Source organism: Solanum tuberosum, unplaced genomic scaffold (genome assembly GCF_000226075.1).
Source record: "Solanum tuberosum cultivar DM 1-3 516 R44 unplaced genomic scaffold, SolTub_3.0 scf00055, whole genome shotgun sequence".
NCBI lineage: Eukaryota > Viridiplantae > Streptophyta > Magnoliopsida > Solanales > Solanaceae > Solanum > Solanum tuberosum.
The window spans coordinates 892,187-911,194 of NW_006238981.1; the positions used below are offsets into that span (position 1 = coordinate 892,187).

At 36.0% G+C, this 19,008-nt stretch overlaps 3 protein-coding genes across 3 annotated transcripts; all 3 read left to right on the top strand.

The window, feature by feature from the left end:
- Nucleotides 1-1,729: 1,729 nt before the first annotated feature.
- On the top strand, nt 1,730-7,296 carry LOC102581942 (C2 and GRAM domain-containing protein At5g50170). The gene is made up of 9 exons (XM_006344408.2): nt 1,730-2,337; nt 2,971-4,191; nt 4,295-4,477; nt 4,553-4,836; nt 4,928-5,044; nt 5,536-5,798; nt 5,906-6,080; nt 6,574-6,846; nt 6,928-7,296. The coding sequence occupies exons 1-9, from the start codon at nt 1,989-1,991 to the stop codon at nt 7,120-7,122; spliced, it is 3,060 nt and encodes a 1,019-aa protein (XP_006344470.2). The 5' UTR covers nt 1,730-1,988; the 3' UTR covers nt 7,123-7,296.
- A 506-nt stretch (nt 7,297-7,802) lies between these two features.
- On the top strand, nt 7,803-12,410 carry LOC102581610 (plant intracellular Ras-group-related LRR protein 9-like). Its single transcript, XM_006344407.2, has 3 exons — nt 7,803-8,769; nt 11,277-11,443; nt 11,553-12,410. Exons 1-3 carry the CDS (start codon nt 8,005-8,007, stop codon nt 12,199-12,201), a joined length of 1,581 nt encoding a protein of 526 aa, XP_006344469.1. The 5' UTR covers nt 7,803-8,004; the 3' UTR covers nt 12,202-12,410.
- A 999-nt stretch (nt 12,411-13,409) lies between these two features.
- On the top strand, nt 13,410-16,307 carry LOC107060056 (protein DETOXIFICATION 16-like). The gene is made up of 8 exons (XM_015307361.1): nt 13,410-13,701; nt 13,813-14,357; nt 14,478-14,564; nt 14,689-14,745; nt 14,867-15,105; nt 15,237-15,355; nt 15,667-15,753; nt 16,239-16,307. Exons 1-8 carry the CDS (start codon nt 13,417-13,419, stop codon nt 16,305-16,307), a joined length of 1,488 nt encoding a protein of 495 aa, XP_015162847.1. The 5' UTR covers nt 13,410-13,416.
- Nucleotides 16,308-19,008: the final 2,701 nt, after the last annotated feature.

A 19,008-nucleotide genomic window follows, 5' to 3' on the forward strand; every position in this document is an offset into this window, starting at 1 on the left:
TTTTTTTTTTTTTTTTGTATACTCTAATTATTTATTTGATTAATTTTGATTTTTTTCTTTATTTTTTATTTATCTAACTTAACACATCTTTAAAAGAAACAATTAAAATGAGACTGGAAAAAAATATTTTCCAGAATAAACTACAGGGTCTAGATAACAACTTACTCTCCTGGTAGGAATTGATCAATGTAGTAATCAAAGCTTCACCTAAAGAAGTTGGCAGCTCCTCTTTTCTATGTTGGCTATTTATTGCTTACTTTTTTTTTTTAATTTGATATTCATTATTTATATTATAATTTAATTATATTAAAATTCATATATTATAAAGTTTATTTTTTTAAGTGCATTGCTTTTAATAAGTTTTTTTTTTTTTTTAAAAAAGATTTCTAATCAAGAGTTAGAGGAAGGTTAACCATTCTACTAAAGTCATATTCATCTTGTAGCAATTGGATTAAAATTTTTACATTCCTCTCCTTTATTTTAATTCCCATATTTATAGGAACTAGTTCCACACAGATCCTTGATTAAGAAGATCAGAAGTGTTTGCGTGAAGCTTTTTTAATACTCCATTCACTTTATTTTCGTGTTTTAGTTTGATTAAATATAAAATATAAGAAGTATAATAAATATTTGAATTTTATAATTTTAAATTAAAAATGAATAAATATGACTTTTGAATGGTAATTTTCAACAAGTATTCTTTTGTAAAGAGTGCTCTTAATTATAAAAAATAATACTCCATTTTTAATAGACTAAATAAGAAGATAATCACATATGTAAACTCGGGAATCTCCTAAATGAAAGATTTAAGGATTAAAATTGCATATCTTTCTATCGAACTCATCACGTATAACTTATTTAGGGTAAAATATTTTTCCTCTGTGATTGACAAACTGAAGCGGGATTTGTTCCATTAAGTTAGTACTTTTCAACCAACTTAGGTTATGTTGAAAGTCAGGAATTTAAGTTCTAAATATAAAGGAAATTTTATTGAGAACGTCTTTCCGAATATTTGCATTAATACTTTTTCGAGCAACACGGGCTGCGTATCGGTCGGTTCGGTTTGGTTTTGAAGTTTATCAGTTTGGCTTATTGGTTATCGATTTGTAGAGATGTTGACCCGTTATTGAACCATTAAGATATTGGCTTATCGGTTATTGGTTTATCGGTTTTTGATTGTTATCGGTTCGGTTATTGGTTTAACCGTTAAGATTTGACACAAAAAAACACATTGAAAATCACTTAAAAACAAGGTGACAAACCAAATGAACCATGCACATGAGTTCACAAGTTACATTTTGCTCAAAAACAAATATTTTTACATTGTAGAATAACCAAGTGTTTGAGACAACCAGAAATAAAAATAGGGAACCAAACACTAAGTGAAGGACTTTATATACAAAATGGTATAAATATAATTATTTAATTTACTATCGGATTATCGGTTAACCCGTTATGAAAAAACCTCAAATCGTTAAGAACCGATAACCCAATAACAAAAAAAATCAAAACCGTTATCAAAATCACTAAACCAATAACCCAATACTGATAAACTAATAATTTTTTTCAATTCGAATTATTGATTTCGATTCGATTTTGAACGGCCCTAACACCCGCCCACTAACCACATTCCCTCTCCCCCTCTCCATGCCCAAAAAAAAAGAAGATAACATTAAAATGCCATCCAATTCCATCGTGCTGATAAACTATTTCAAAGTACAAACCGCCTCCTCTAATTTCCCAAAAATGACAGAGTCTGCCCCCCTCGTGTCACTTTTCAAACGAAACCACGTTGCTTCATGGCTTCCACCATGAATTCTCTCTCTTCTCCTACAAGCTAACAGCCTAGTAGAAAGAAGAATGCACATGCAATTCCTTTTCTAATTGTACTATATCCCTCTCTCTTCCCCTGCAAAGCAAAATCAGGTCGGCACATCACGTTTTGTCGTTCGTAAAAACAAAATTAAACTGCACTTGATTGATAAAGAATGAGACTTTATGTGTATTTGTTGGAAGGCAAGGATTGGACAGTGGAGGATTCTTATGTGAAGTTAAAAGTTGGCAAGTTCAAGTCGAAGACTAGGGTGTTGAAGAATACGAAAAACCCTATTTGGAATGAAGAGTTTGTATTCAGGGTTCACGACTTAGAAGATGAACTTGTTCTCTCTGTTTATCAGCATCATGATAATTCCGGAATTTTTAATGTTTATGGAGATTTAGTTGGGAAAGTGAAAATACCTGTTTGGTCTGTTGCCGCTGAGGAAAATCAGAACTTGCCACCTACTTGGTTTTCAATTAAAAAACCTAAAAGTGCAAAATCTGTTGACAAGTATTGCGGTTAGTGTGTTTTCGCAGTTTTCATTTCTCTGCATTTAATTAATTGAATGGAAGACTGAACAGTGACAAGCGACGGAGGATATAATGTGTAAATGCGAGACGTTTTTGTAAGCTTTTGAACTTAATTTGATTGAAGAACAAATGCAAATGACCTTTTGATTGTTCTTTATGTACATTGTTCTCCAAAGTATGACAAAGAAGCTTAAAGTTTGTTATTTAATAACTAGATTAAAAATCACAAGCCTGAACTTCTTTGTTTACAAAGACTCGGATTTGCGAGGTAATCTTGACAAATAAAGATCCACTTCAGGTTATTTGATCATTTTTGCAGGGGAGCAAGCTCTTTTTTGGCAGTCTAGATTACGGTAGTGTATAGCTTTGTCCACCGCAGAAGCTGAATATATTGCTATAACTGAAAGCGCCAAAGAATTGTTTTGGATGAAGGAATTTACTCGAGATCTCGGCCTTTTAATTTAGCTAGATTGAAAGGGGTTATTTTTACTGGCATCTTTTTGGATAGAACCCCAAATCTTTTTGTGGATATTGAAACTGTTTATTGTTTTGATGCTTATTTTTTTACTTAGTGTTCCTTAATTTGGATTTTGAAGCAAATGTTTTGCCTTAATGATGCAGGGAAGATTCTTCTCACTGTTTCTTTACATGGGAAGGGCAAAGATCTATCCACCAACCATGTTGGTTATGTAAATCCAACAAATGACACTTTTAAAGAAATTGAAGTGACAAACATTTCTTCTCAAGATTTCCATGGTTTTGCAGCTCATTCCAAGAAAATTTCAGAAGGGAAACATTTAATCAAGAACATTGCTTGCCATTTTGAGAAGCTTTTCGGCAAGAATGAAGAAGCCAAGAAAAGTGACGAGGAAGAAGTGAAGAAGGATGATTCTTCTGACCTTTCCACCGTCACATCTGACTTTGAAGACCCTGTGGAGGAGCCTCCGGTTAGCCATAGCTTTGAAGAAGTGATTGAGCGAATGCAGCCGACCAGTGAAGATAAAGAAATGCCAGGGGACCTGCAGGGTGGAGTCCTGCTAGACCAGACATATGTTCTTCCCTCAAAAGAACTTAACACGTTTCTTTTCGCTCCTGGTTCACAGTTCAGGAACGATCTGGCGGAGTTGCAGGGTACAATAGATGTTCAAGAGGGTCCTTGGACATGGAAATCAGATGACATGTGTGTAACAAGAGTTGTCACCTATATTAAAGCAGCAAGTAAGTTAGTTAAGGCTGTTCAAGCCACAGAGGAACAAGCATATATTAAGGCTGATGGAAAAGAATTTGCTGTTTTTGTCTCTGTAAATACCCCTGACGTTCCATATGGGAGTACTTTCAAGATTGAGTTGCTTTACAAGATAATGCCTGGCCAACAGGAACCTTCTGGTGAAGAATCCGCACGTCTGATTATATCTTGGGCAATTAACTTCTGCCAGAACACTATGATGAAATCAATGATTGAGGGAGGAGCTAGGCAAGGATTGAAGGAGAGCTTTGACCAGTTTGCAGAGTTATTAGCTCGCAAACTGAAAGTTACAACTTCAAAATTTGTCTTAGAGAAGGATCGAGCTTTGGCATCCTTGCAGACTGAACAACAGTCAGATTGGGAAATGGCAAAGGAGTACTTTTGGAATTTTACAGTAGTATCTACTATTTTCATGGTTTTGTATGTCTTTGTGCACATCTTATTAAGTGAACCTAGCAAATTACAAGGACTGGAGTCTTATGGTTTTGATTTGCCGGATAGTGTTGGAGAAATTATCACCAGTGGAATATTAGTCCTTCAATTGGAGCGGGTGTATTACATGGTTTCACGTTTTGTAGAAGCTAGGCTGCGAAGAGGTCTTTAAATATGTCCCATCATTTCTTTCTTAGACTAACTTTTTTTGTTTGATGCACACAATGGTTTGTGCATAGTCACGCTAACAGAATCTGGTTTTGACAGGAAATGATAATGGAGTTAAAGCACAAGGTGATGGATGGGTACTTACTGTAGCTTTGATTGAGGGAATGAACTTAGCTTCCTTGGACCCAACAGATCCCCCAGATCCATATGTGGTCTTAACATGCAATGGCAAAACAAAAACCAGCTCTGTCCAGCTTCAAACTCTTGACCCTCAGTGGAGTGGTGTGCATTTATTTCTCATTCATCCTCTTTTGTTTGTTGTTGTTAAGGTCATATGCTTACCTGATACTTTTGCAGAGATACTAGAGTTTGATGCTGCAGAAGAACCACCTTCGGTGCTAGATGTGGAAGTTTTTGACTTCGACGGTCCATTTGATCAAGCTTCATCACTTGGACATGCAGAAATCAATTTCCTAAAACACACTTCTGCAGAATTGGCAGATATTTGGGTTCCTCTCGAGGGAAAGATTGCGTTGTCTTCACAATCGAAGTTGCACTTGAGGATTTTTTTGGACAATAACAATGGAGTTGAAACTATCCGAGACTACCTTACAAAGATGGAAAAAGAAGTTGGAAAAAAAGTAGGTTTATGTCTTCTCTGTTCTCTCCAAATTGTTTCACATTGTTAAGGACTGACAATAGTCTAAAACAACCAACTGATATGCTTGGCAGTTAAACCTTCGGTCACCACACAAGAACTCAGCATTTCAGAAAATTTTTGGATTGCCTCCAGAAGAGTTTCTCATCAATGACTATTCTTGCTCGCTCAAAAGAAAGATGCCATTACAGGTTCCAATAGTATATGCTTGCTTATTCTGTTTAAACATCCAAGTGATTTGTGGTCTTTGATTGTTGTTTCAATGCATTATGATGATATCAAATCTGTGCATATGAACTGATAAAGCTAGCTTGTTCAAAACTTTAGGGGAAGATGGGTGGGGGTTCGAAGGGGGAGAAAAAGAAACAAACTGAGAAAACAAGTATTCTGGTTAGATTGAAATCTTAGTGTGTAATTAACATTCACATCTGGAAGCTTCCGACTCTTTGATATTTCAAATTACCGGAATGCTTTGCTAAGTAGCATTCACATATTGTCAACAGACGGGTATACTACAGAATGAAATTATCCATATAAAGAGACCAGATGGCTTTATTTTTTACTAGTCTGGACATGTGTTTGTATTAATTTTTGTTCAACTCCACATATTTTTCTCCTCCTTTCTTCAACTTCTAGGGGTTGAAATCTAGTAAATCACTTAATTTTTGTAATGCTACTGCAGGGGCGGATCTTTCTATCTGCCAGAATTGTGGGGTTTTATGCGAATTTGTTTGGTCATAAAACAAAGTTTTTCTTCCTGTGGGAGGATATCGAGGATGTTAATGTGGTTTCCCCTTCATGGTCAACCATGGGGAGTCCTGCACTTGTGATGATTTTGCGCAAAGGTCGAGGTGTTGATGCTAGGCATGGTGCGAAGTGTCAAGATGAAGAAGGCCGACTGCATTTCTGTTTTCATTCATTTGTCTCATTCAATGATGCAAGCAGGTATTGTTGGGGGAGATTTTCTGGTGCCAATGTCAAGAAATACAACTTACATCTGATGTCACATTATGTTTCAATTGGAAGATTAGAACATTATTGTGTTGTAGCAGGACAATCATGGCATTGTGGAGAACAAGGGCACTGCCTCTGGATCAGAAAGAACAAATTGTAGAAGCGCAGCTGGAGAAGGATGAAAAGCTTGCTTTGTCTGAAGACACTTCATCCTACTTGGTTGTTGAGGATGTACAAATGTCTAAAGTCTATTCTGCAGAACTACCTGTCAATGTAAGTTTCTCCATGTTACATTGGTGGTGTTATTTTGATGCTGAGATTTAGTCGATCTAGTCTTTTATTATCTGTAAAAATATGATGGGAGCTTTGGGACGGAAAGCTGGGAAAGTATTATCATGGAATTTCTCAAGATTTCTTGTTATATATAAGTGAAGCTGTAAGGATGAAGGGGTTGACATGAGTTTCTCTGTTTGTGGATGGGGAAACCTATATTCATCGACATATATGCTTTGCTAATTCTAAAGAAGTAGTTTAGCTGCCCAAATTGAATTGAATTCCTTGTTTTGCTAGGTTTGAAATGAGCAATTTGGCCATTAAGCGATAAATAATTGTTTTAATTATAGATGTCCAGGTCTTTGATACTGGCAGGTTATGGAGAAACTTATCCAATAATCCACTTCTTTCCCTCTGCCTGGAGGAATTGACCAGTCTAGACTAGATCTCTTTTGTAACTAGTGCCCTTGGGTTTTTGCTGGAAAATCTACAGGTTAAATCACTGATGCGGATGTTTGATGGAGGAGACTTGGAGCATAGAGTGATGAGCAAATCTGGCTGCCTAAATTATGCGACGACTTCATGGGAAACTGTAGCTCCTGATGTTTCTGAGAGACAAGTATGTTACAAATTCAATCGCTTCATCTCAATATTCGGTGGTGAAGTTACAAGCACGCAACAAAAATCACCTATTGCAAATGGCTCTGGATGGACCATCAATGAGATCATGGTCCTGCATGATGTCCCGTTTGGTGATCATTTCCGAGTACGTTCAATTGTTCATTACTGTTGGTCAAGCTGTTAAAGCATGATGAGTTGATTAACATTTATTTCTTCTAATTTGCAGGTACAATTCAGATACCAGATCGAGAGCTCTACTTCTCTACATAATTCATGCAAGTGTGATGTTAGTGTTGGTGTAATGTGGCTTAAAAACACAAAATTTGAGCAAAGAATAACAAGGAATATTATTGGAAAATTTACCACTAGAGTAAAGGATATATTAGAGTTGGTTGAAAAGGAGATATTGTTATCAAGTTGATAGAATCAGGTGAATGTTGCCACTTGAGATATAGTTGCTTTAACATTAGAGATGTCATGACCAACGGATACCATAGTAATTTCTGATAGAACTTTTTGCACACTTTATGAATCAGCTTCTCATTCCATGATTCAATCTGGGTAAACTCGAATTTATGTATCAATGGACCAAAGAATTTGTCCAACTCTTTACTCAATGTCACTCAGTACATATGGAACATATTCGATACAAGATTAGAAGCAATCACAATACTGTCGATTAAAACATCAAAGAGCTTTAAAAAGGCCCTAATGGAGGATATAAACAAAATCCTACCTACTCTATTTCTGACTTGTCATTTATCTTTGGTAGGATAATATATCTGAGATCTTTCCAAAATTTTATTGGTTGCCATTTAACTACTATTTTTTTTTAATGAAATAAGGCGGAATAATGTCTAATGTCTAATGTCACTTTTAAATCTAGAGAATACTTCAATAATTACAGAGAAAATATTGGAATAGTAATTCAAATTTAGCATAGGAAATCGAATTTGATATTTATTTAATCTAAATAAATAAATATCAAGTGAGTTTTTTTTGTTGCTAAAGGTGAGTTGAGATTGGATAATTCAGCCCAAGATAATTAAAAAAAAGAGAGAGAGAGAGGAGGAAAAAATCAAGATGCATAAAAAAAGATATAGTTATAGAGATATAAAAGAGAGGAGAAAAAAAAGGGGAAAAAAAATATCGAGATGCGATCTTACCGTGTAAATCGGTTATTCATGGATTAGTTCGTCAGCCGGCCTGGCCTGCTCTTATAGTTGACGAAAAAGTTAGAGCTCACTGTTCTTCACAATTCAAAACCTCCCTTCCCAATTTCATTTGATAATCTCCAGTAGCCATGGATCCAAACCCTACCAATTTCCCAATTCTCTCCTACGTCATGTCCAAGCTACCCAGTATGGGCCGTAGAACCACCGCCACCGCCGATGAATTCGACATCGAAAAGCCCCAGAACCACCCTCAGCCTCCTCCAGAACCTCACTTCGACATCACCGAGCGTATGCCTCATCTCACTGACCCTAAGGTTGTCAACGCTATGCGATCAGCCGTTGCTGACGTGTCACAGACACGGTCAATGCTCAAAACCCTGGGTGAGCGGCCTTTTCACGAGCTTGTTGATACTGCCAGGGTGAAGTTAGCTGAGATCGAGGCGGATATGTCCAAACGTCTTGAGGAGATTGTCTTGTCTCCACGTCCGCCAGAGATGGAGAGGCAGGATTGGAGATTGGACATGGAGGTTAAAGAGGACGAGTGTAGAAAGGCTATGGAGAAGGAGAAAGAGGAGTATAAGGCGTTGATAGCTTTGGATGAGTTGCACGAGGCGTATGAGAAGATGTTGAAGGATGCGGAACAGAGGTTGGAGAAGATTTATGAGACTGCTGTTTCTGGTGGTGATGTGGAATCAATTGGAGAGTCTTCTGGTGAGAAGAGTTCTGAGTTGAATGAGGAAGTGAATGAGGAAGTGATCGGGATTTTGCAGGAGGCATTAGGGAAGAGTGTGGAAAGGGTTGATTTGTCCGGCAGGCAGCTGAGGATGCTGCCTGAAGCTTTTGGGAAGATTCACTCCTTAATTGTGCTTAATTTGTCCAACAACCAGCTTACGGTATGCCCTAGTTCAGATAATCTTTCATGTTTCTTGTCTTCGACTCGTTTTACTTGGATTTGAACTTGTGGTATGTATTAATTTTCAACTGCATGATGTCTTGTTGCATTTCGTGCTACTTGATATACTGTAAATTGAACTACTAATGATACTTTTACCCCTATACTGTTTGCACATCCATGTCAAATGCGTAGTTTGATATTTCATTTCACGCGTGGAAGTAGCAGAAGTTTGATGGAGATCATATTGTAGAGCTATATAAAAGTGTGGTGTTTCTTTTCTTTTTTCCCTCCCTTGGGTTGAGGGGTTAGTTTCAACCTATGATTGAACTGCCAAACTACAGGTCCTTTGGGTTTAATCAAAAGTGTATATTTCATCTCAATGGCTTGTTGCGTGGTAAAAGTTTGATAACTTTTTTCTGGTTGCGGCCAGCATAATTTGAGGTACCACAAATTTACTGTCACGTGCTGGGACAAGTTGCGTTTAGAGGGTCTGAAGATGGAGTTTTGCACCATTCCCATGCTTTACTCGGAGCACTCATCTAAGTTATCTTATTTTATTTTTTCACAATCAGAAGCTGTTATCAAAACTCTGTTACATTGCTTACTGCTTCTTACTATTGTAAACTGATCATCTTTTGGCTTTTTGAGATGCTTTTTCTTTTATGAAACAAGACTCAATCTTAAAAAGAATGACACTATCACTACTGGGGAGTCAATACTTTTTTCTTAGACGGGGATATTTTCAAATGCTTTTTAGATACTTTCAAAGTTAAGAAATCAATATCCATATCCAAAAGAATCAAGTGCTGCACTGAGCTGGTTACTTTGAACCTCACCATGCTTGAAGTTGCAATTTGGTACCTTCACTACGATTTGATCATAGGACGGAACCCCAATGCATATGATTAAAGGGGCTACTAGGTTTCTTTTGACTGGTAAGGTGCAAGAACCTTCTGAACCTACTCTAATATCTGATTATGCTAAATGTTAATTGAGCACCGGTTCCTCTTCTTGTCCTTTATCTCTTCTAGGAGAAGAACATTTACTTGTCGCATTATTTTCTCATTCCTGGTTCCACTTTGTTTCTTGAATTATAACATTGTTCTGCACTTTCGCCTCCTGATAGCTGTCTTCCAGGATCCAAAGTCTCCCAAAATATAGTATTGTACTTCCTACATTCCAGTTTATCTGTCTGTTTTTGCTTTCTGCTGATTGATTGACCACTTCCAAAGTTAAATCTGATATTGATTAGTTCATATATGGAAAAATGCTAAGTAGCTCGGACTCTTCACTTTTGGTGCCGCACCCGTGTCGACACGACATGGATGTGGGTGTGGGATCCGTGTCCAATTCGGTCAACGGATTTTGGGTACTTTGACCAAAATTGATGGGGAAAGTCTTGGGACAATTTTAATGATTTCTATAATCAATACAAAAGCTAAGGTGAAATTGAAGAAATGGAATACCTTTTATATAGAAATTTCTATGTCACTCCTTTTCCTTTAATCTCCTTCCAAGTTTTTCCTCAAGTTCTCACATAATATCTCATAATTTAGGTTTTATAACTCTATTTTTAGATATTTTAATTATTTTTAGGCGAATCCCCGCATCCGTATCCATACTTGGATCCATATCCCCGGCTCTTAAAAATTAGATCATGAAGGATCCAACCTCTAGATCTGCACTCGTATCGGACACCCGCACCCGAGTCCGAGCAACTTAGGAAAAATGTAAGTTAGTTATTACTACACGAAAAGTACTAGAGGCTGCAGTTTTCATTGTAAGAATGTGATTAAAAGATACATTCAGAAATGTTAGTCTAAGATCAATCTGTTTGACTATTCATTATTGGGAAGCGAAAAGGGATAGCTAATTTTGATAGAGTTAGCAGTGAATGTGATTTTGTCATATTTACTATTTGAATTGGCAGAAAATTCCAATACTATTACCTGAGCTACAGAATTTCATAGCAAGTGTAAAGCTCTAAAAAATTTGCTTTTCATCATAATATAGGTGTTTAATCACTCAACTACTACTACATCTATAATTAGTAGGGGTCAGCTATATGGATCCTCATAAATACTTTCTCTTGTACACTTGAAGCAATATGCTAACTACCTTAAAACCCAAATCTGAATGATGTCCATTGTGATGTGTCGCCGACAATCCATTCTATTTAGAGAAGCAGTTGTCACTTGATCATTGAAGCTAGTCCCATTGCTAAAATCTATATATAGTTTAACAACATCTGTATCCACTGGACAGGTAACTACCAATTTGTGTCCTGATACTTCTCTGCCACTGCCTATTAATTGCATCATATCCCTCATTGAATCCACTTCAAGAATTCTTCCATCTGACAATTGCATAATAGTTTCCACTGTAACATATATTTATCAAAAGTCCAACATTGTTCTTCGTGATAGTTGAATGAGAACAAAATCAAGCTGTTTGGCATTTCAAATGTTTGTAATTTTCTGCTTCTTAATTTTTTGGGGAAAACAGGTGGTTCCTGATTCAATTGCGAGCTTGGAAAACCTTGAGGAGCTGCACCTTTCTTCAAATCTTTTGGAATCACTGCCAGACTCCATTGGTCTGTTGTTTAGTTTGAAGATCTTAGATGTCTCTGGAAACAAGCTTGTCACTTTGCCAGATAGCATTTGTCATTGCAGGTAATAGTGGTTCAGAAATAAGCTATTTACCCGTTTTCCCAGCCTGAATACACTATTTTGTACTCTTGTTAGTTCTCTCAGATACTCTTTGTTATGGTTGTGTTTGCAGGTCGTTAGTGGAATTTGATGCAGGCTTCAACAAGCTTTCTTATTTGCCAACAAATATTGGCTATGAACTGGTAAATGTAAAAAGGCTTTCACTTTCTTTTAACAAGCTCCGTTCCTTACCCACTTCCATTGGTGAGATGAAGTCCCTACGCCTTTTAGATATGCACTTTAATGAACTACATGGGCTTCCACATTCATTTGGGAACTTGACAAATCTTGAGATCCTCAACCTAAGCAACAATTTCAGTGATCTCACTAAGCTTCCTGACACAATTGGTGACTTGATAAATCTTAAGGAACTTGATCTGAGTAACAATCAGATTCATGAACTGCCTGATACAATTAGTCGGCTTGACAACCTCACTGTGCTTAAGTTGGATGAAAACCCTCTTGTGATACCTCCAAAAGAAGTTGTAGTTGAAGGGGTTGAAGCTGTAAAGGCTTATATGATTAAGCGTCGGCTTGACATACTGTTGGCAGAAGAGCCAGAAATTATGCTTGAAGAGGTGGGGCAGACACCGACAGGCTTATTAACTCGAAGTACCTCCTGGTTGAGTGGTACTGTTTCAAATGTTCTTGGAACTGTTGCAGGGTATTTGGGTGGTGGAGGGAAGTCAGATCCAGACCATTATCTCAACCAACAGTTATGACTTATGAGGCTAATGATTTCTTTCCTTTTAAGCCTTTTCACTTCTGTCTGTTTCCGTTGAAAGAATATGGTTGATATGGACCAGCTACGCCTTTCCTTTCCTTTTTAATTTTTCAGTTTGATGTGTGAAGAGAATTGAAGGATGTTGGTGTTTTGCAGTCTGAACATTTATATGTTACAATAATACAAACTAGTGTTTTTTGCTCTCTAGCTTCTAAAAATGTCTGTGTTGAATATTTTAATCAGACTTGACAAGGGATCAAGGCCCAATAGCAGAGGGAGCAAATATAATCTCTCGCGAGTTCCTGTTATGCAAGGTGTCTATTTGATGGAAGTTTTATATCAATTCTCTTTTCTGGCAAAAGTAACAGGATTTAGGAATCAAACTATACCTCTCTCAAATGTATGAGTAGTCGTTACGCCTCGAAAAAATTGTATATTCTTATAGATCAAATCTTGCTAATAGTAAAGCTTGAGGAGACATTACTACTAATGGGACTAATTGATGTTCAAATAGGTGGAATGTTGACGATAAAATTTTACTATTTGGTGATATTATAGATGTATTGTAAATTGTAATTATTCATTGATATTCAAATTAATTTTCTCAATTCTGTATAATTTAATAGTAATTTTTTTTTCTTTTTTAAAAAATGCGGAGAATCCAACACTTGCCAACATGTAAAAGTCCAAATAGTTAACCAAAACTGAGATTCCCCAATGCACTACAGTATCAGTTTGCACACCACTAAGTTACAACGTTCGTCCCTACCAATTATGTAAGCATATTAATGAGATTGCAAGTGTGCCTTAGAACTTAAGCACATGAATCATGATACGATAATTAATTAATGCCCATGAGCCAACACCCTCACTTTTAAAACTAGAGTCAACTAATGAAATGGCCTAAAAATGCGGTGGAATATTATAGGGTATATATATATAACTCATTTACGCATGTCTCCCAGAAGGATATATGTCACATGGTCATGGAGAAAAAAAATATTCAAGCATAATAAAATACTAGCACGAATCACATTCATCGTTTTTTTAATAGGATATTGCCTTGGACCAAATCCTTTTGTCAAGACAATTACATCCTATAATGGGAACAGATATAACTCAATCTTGAAACCAGATACTTATATTAATCTTCTTAATTTTACTCGGATTTGTTATTTGTTCTTGCCATAATTTGTGGTGATAAAGTAAAACCATGATCAACGAAAAAAACTTGGAACTCCTTCTTGATTTTCCTCTTCTTTCCAACATTAATGAAACGGATCCTGAAAATGGCATCAAGGGATGGTATGATATGTATGAGACCATTGAAGAGCTAAAGAAACAATTGGAATTAGCAGGACCTCTGGTTGTTGTGGGTTTTATGCAGTACTTTTTGCTGTTGATATCTGTCATGTTTGTTGGTCATCTCGGAGAGCTTTCTCTTTCCAGTGCAACTTTAGCTACTTCGTTTGCTGGAGTAACTGGTTTCCGCTTCATGGTATATATATGATTTAGTCAGATCATGCATTGGATCCCTTTATAGTCATCTGTTTTTGGTATGTAATATGTTACAACATATTGATTGTTTGAATTTATTTTGAATATATAGCTTGGAATGGCAAGTGCATTGGAAACATTATGCGGACAAGCATATGGGGCAAAACAGTATCATATGCTTGGGATACATATGCAAAGGGGTATGCTTGTAGTGGTGGCAATTTCCATCCCCATATCCATTGTTTGGGCATTTGCAGGGCATATATTTGCTTTCTGTGGACAAGACGTTGAACTTTCAATTCATGCTGGAGTGTATGCTCGTTGGTTGATTCCCAGCATTTTGCCTTATGGGCTCCTCCAATGCCAATTAAGGTTCCTGCAAACACAAAGTAGACTTAAACCACTGCTGATCAGTACTGGCTTCACAAGTTTACTTCATGTCTTCTTGTGTTGGGCATTGGTTTCAAGGTTGGGATTGGGAAACAAAGGGGCTGCACTCTGTAATGCCATATCTTATTGGATCAATGCGCTGATTTTGGCGCTTTATATAAGGTATACATCGTCATGTGAGAAAACATGGACGGGGTTCTCCAAAGAGGGTGCAAGAAACCTTCCCAGTTTTCTATCATTAGCTATTCCTTCAGCTTGTATGATCTGGTTAGTTTCTGTATCCTTGACTATCTTTCCAATTGTTTTCTTTTGTAAATGTCCCATTAGTACAAATTTCTCCGACGTATCATGTGATCTGACATGACCTTTTTGGACCGGGACCAAAAGCTTGGAGCAATGGTCCTATGAGTTTCTGGTTCTTATGTCAGGGCTGCTTCCTAATCCGAAGCTCGAGACATCTATGATGGCCATCAGGTTAGTAGAGCTCAATTCCAAAAACGAAAATATGAACCAAGAATTCGCATTGGTATTGTCATATTAAGCTTAATTTGATTCATTACATCACCAATATTAACTCTTTTCTTCTTTCATTTCCCAGCATGAGTACCAGTTCTCTGGCCTTCAGGATTCCCTCAGGATTTAGTAGTGCAGTAAGGTAAGTTGCCAGAAAAGCTTCACTTTCTTTTTCTAGGTATATTATACACGAAAAGGAGAAGATTGTGCAATCACTATTTAACAAGTTAGGCATTTTGTCTGTTCTTTCTCTTGGATCCAAGTACGAGGATATCTAATGAGCTGGGAGCAGGGAGACCTAAAGCAGCCAAGTTAGCAGCACGGGTCGTTCTGCTTATTGCTCTGGTAGAGGGCTTTCTACTGAGTGGAATCTCAATTGCAGCAAGAAATGTGTGGGGATATATATACACTAACGAAGAGGAAGTGGTGAAATATCTGGCTGCAGTCATGCCAGTACTTGCATTGTCCAATTTCATGGATGGAATCCAAGGGGTTCTTTCAGGTATGAACTCCAAACTATCTAATAAAATTTAATTTGAAGCCATATGTTTTGATCATAAAGTGTTCCATCAGTTCAGCAATATACATAGTTGCTTGAATACAAAATTAACTCTATTGATAACATTATTAAAGGTACTGCAAGAGGATGTGGTTGGCAGAAACTCGGTGCACAAGTCAATTTAGTAGCCTACTATGTTGTTGGACTTCCTTGTGCTGTGATTTTAACTTTTGTCTTCCACTTTGGAGCAAAGGTAACAAGTTTTTCACTTGAAAATAACACGTCCACTATATAAACTTACTCGTGTACGGTATTTACACCAAACCAATGAATGTGTAACATGTATGAGAACATACACAACTATTACTTAGCTATGGATAATGAATGTATAATTATACTTCATTAAATCACGCAACTATGGTACACTGCATTGAATTGGTGTAAACACCTGGTGCGGATTAGTATTTACCCACACCAGTTATAGAAATTAAAATGTTATCCTTCTTCCACTAGATATTTAGATGGTCTGAGAATATTTTTGAGGCTCATACTATTGTTCCGCAGGGTCTTTGGACAGGAATTATTAGTGGAAGTGGTCTTCAAGCATTACTTTATATACTTATTACCCTAAGGATAAATTGGGAGCTTCAGGTAATTTCAAATTTTTAACTTTAAATTACCAAATATTTCTATCTGAATCTAACAAGAAACCGTCTTGTGTTTATACTATGATGATCAGGCAATGAAGGCTATGTGTAGAGTACAAGTTTCTTGAAACCTGAAAAGCTATTCATGTCATGATTAGGTTGTTTCTAATCTCATTTTTGTCAAATCTTCCGCTTGTAAGCAAAAATAGAAACAAGTTTTGTCATTTGTATTACTCTGTACTATGAATGCATTTGTTTGCAAGATTCACCAAAGGTATATATACAAGGCATTCGTACTGAAAAACTATAGGAACACTCTGAAACTAACATGTTTTTTAGTTGAAGAACAACAAATCATTAGCATAAATCAAACGCTGGAGTCAAATGCAATTTTGAATTGGTTATTTAGGTGCAGGCAGAGTAGTCTGGTCTTGATCGCGTTCTCACTTGAAATAGAATTTGAGGAAATAACATTAATGTGTGTTACAGGCTATTGTTTCAAAGCATGTTCCTTGTGAATTGCCAGCTCCCAGAAGACTAAGTCACAGAGAATATTGAAGCATAGTACAATATTAGTACGAATCACATTCATCATTTATTTATTGCTTTATATTTAAAGTCACTCTCTGGACCAAATCACCAAAACGTTTCATCAGAATCAACTAGATTGTGATATAACTCAATCTTGAGCCCTGATACTAACACTCATAAAATATATTTCCCAATTTTAATATACTTAGTTGTGACCGCAATTGCAAGATCATCACATTGTGTTTGGTTCTCTTTTTTGTTTATATTGTTATTTGTTCTTCCCGTTTTTAATAAATAAACCATGATGAGTGAAAGGAACTCCGAATTTCCTCTTCTTTACAACAACATCGAAAAGGGATCATGGAATCCTGAAGAATGTGATAAGGTGTGTTGCGATATAGCTGAGTGTCATGACCCGCCACTTTGTCATTCACTTAAAGGCATAAAAATAAGGGGGAAGAAACTAGAGTTGTGGAGAGGTTTGCGAAGACTCTAGAATTCCCTAGAATACTTCTTGGAAGGCTTTAGAATTCTCTAGACTTGTAGATAATTTTATAAGAGGGACACATTCGTGAGTAAGTTGTCAAGTGCCGCACAAAGTATTAGTGGAAGTCTAAGTCTGTGACATGAGGCTATTGAAGAGCAAAAGAAGCAAGTAGAATTAGCAGAACCTCTGGTTCTTGTGAGTTTTTCTTTATGGACTCCTACAATGCCAACTGAGGTTCCTGCAAAGTGCAAACACAAAGCAGAAACTCTTATAAATTTGATTGTAGTAGAACAAGAACCACTACTGTTCTGACTAGAAACTCTTATAATTTTGGATCAGGCAACGAAGGCTATCTGCGTAGGTACAGGTTTCTGAAACAGCATGCTATTGTGTCATGATTAGGAAGTACATTTCATCTGGATATTTTGTATGACGATATGTACGAATTGCTTGCATGCACCTATATTATTTCATCGAGTACAACATACAAAACAGTCTCGTGTTCACCTTTTTCATTGGATTGTTAAAAAGGAATCGTATTAAGCAAATAATTATTTGGAGCAGCTCCTTTTAAAGCATGAGTATTTTTCATTTTAAATCATATACTATAAGACATATCTTATGTTTCATTATTGGCGCAGTGCTTTTTAAAATTTCAGAGATCCATTGTCCCAAGAGAAAAAGGAAAGATCATACAATCCACTACTTTTGATACTTTCTTCTTTTTTGGAGGTACAGATTGTCCCTAAAGTTTACTAGATCATCTTATTATTATTATTAAAAACAGGAAGTTTTGAAATATAAAATTGCATTACCATTTTGCTCTTATACTAAATAAGTACTAATAGAGCAAAACAGGGGCTAAAAAGCTCAAAAAAGTGCTATCAACCTAGAGAAAATGATCAAAATGGTCCTTGATGTATTGGTGTGGTGTTGCTTTATTTTGGTCCTCAATATATTCTAGGTGATTGAAATAGTCCTTCATGTATGACAAAATGTGTTCAATTTAGTCTTTTACCCTAAACTTAACATTTTACCCCCAAAACTATTAAATATAACGGTGGGGCCCACCGCTATATTTAACAGTTTTTGGGGATAAAATGTTAAGTTTAGGGTAAAAGACTAAATTGAACACATTTTGTCATACATGAAGGACTATTTCAATCACCTAGAATATATTGAGGACCAAAATAAAGCAACACCAAAAAGACTAAATTGAACACATTTTATCATACATGAAGGACTATTTCAATCACTTCGAATATATTGAGGACCAAAATAAAACAACCTCAATACATCAAGGACCATTTTGATCATTTTCTCTATCAACCCACGTTAAAAGTGCTAGCCGATGAGTCAAAGTAAGAAAGGCCCAAATGTAGGGGCATAAGGACCTTCTAAAATTACTGTACAAGGGATAGTCTTGGTACTACACATGTACAACATATGTTGGCATGATTTTAGTGAAATGTCAAACTACCCTTACTCCTTCCAATTTTCATATTTGCATTGGGATTTGGGTCGAACTCTTCTCGATGGCAAGGTAATAACTATGAATACTCACTGACTTTCAAAATAGAGTAGAAAAATAAGACCTCTAAGCCCATATCCAATCAACATCAAATTCTACATCAAAATAACACTTATTTTGGTATAAAATTTGGTGATGTTTTGGGGCTCTAATCCAACACGCCTTTTTTTTTTAGCGTAAAATTTAGTATAATATGTTGGAGTTGATTTACACTAAAAGTGCCGACACTATTTTAATGGAGTCAATTCCCTAAATGATCATTCAAGTTTAGGGAATTATCTTGAAATATCATTTATGTTTCATTTAGGACCAAAATATCACTCAACTACCACTATTTTCCTCCAAATATACTTGACACTCCAAAAGCCTCACTCTCTCCTAGTTGGCATGACATATCATTAAATTTTGTTTTTAATAATAGACTAATTCAATTCATTAAACCCATTTAACTAAAATAATGATCATATTAAATTTTCATACTTAAAAAATCTTTTATCATAATTAACTTTTTTACTTTTTTATGCGATGGAGAATAGTTTTTTAAAACTTACCATAATATTATCAATTTTGAATAATTATAAACACATATTCAAAAAAATATTGAGATATAAATCACTTATGAATGTCAACTTACATCAATTAATCATATATTATATAATGGATCAATAATATTAAAGGTCAATTAACTATTAAAAAATAATTAATTGGGT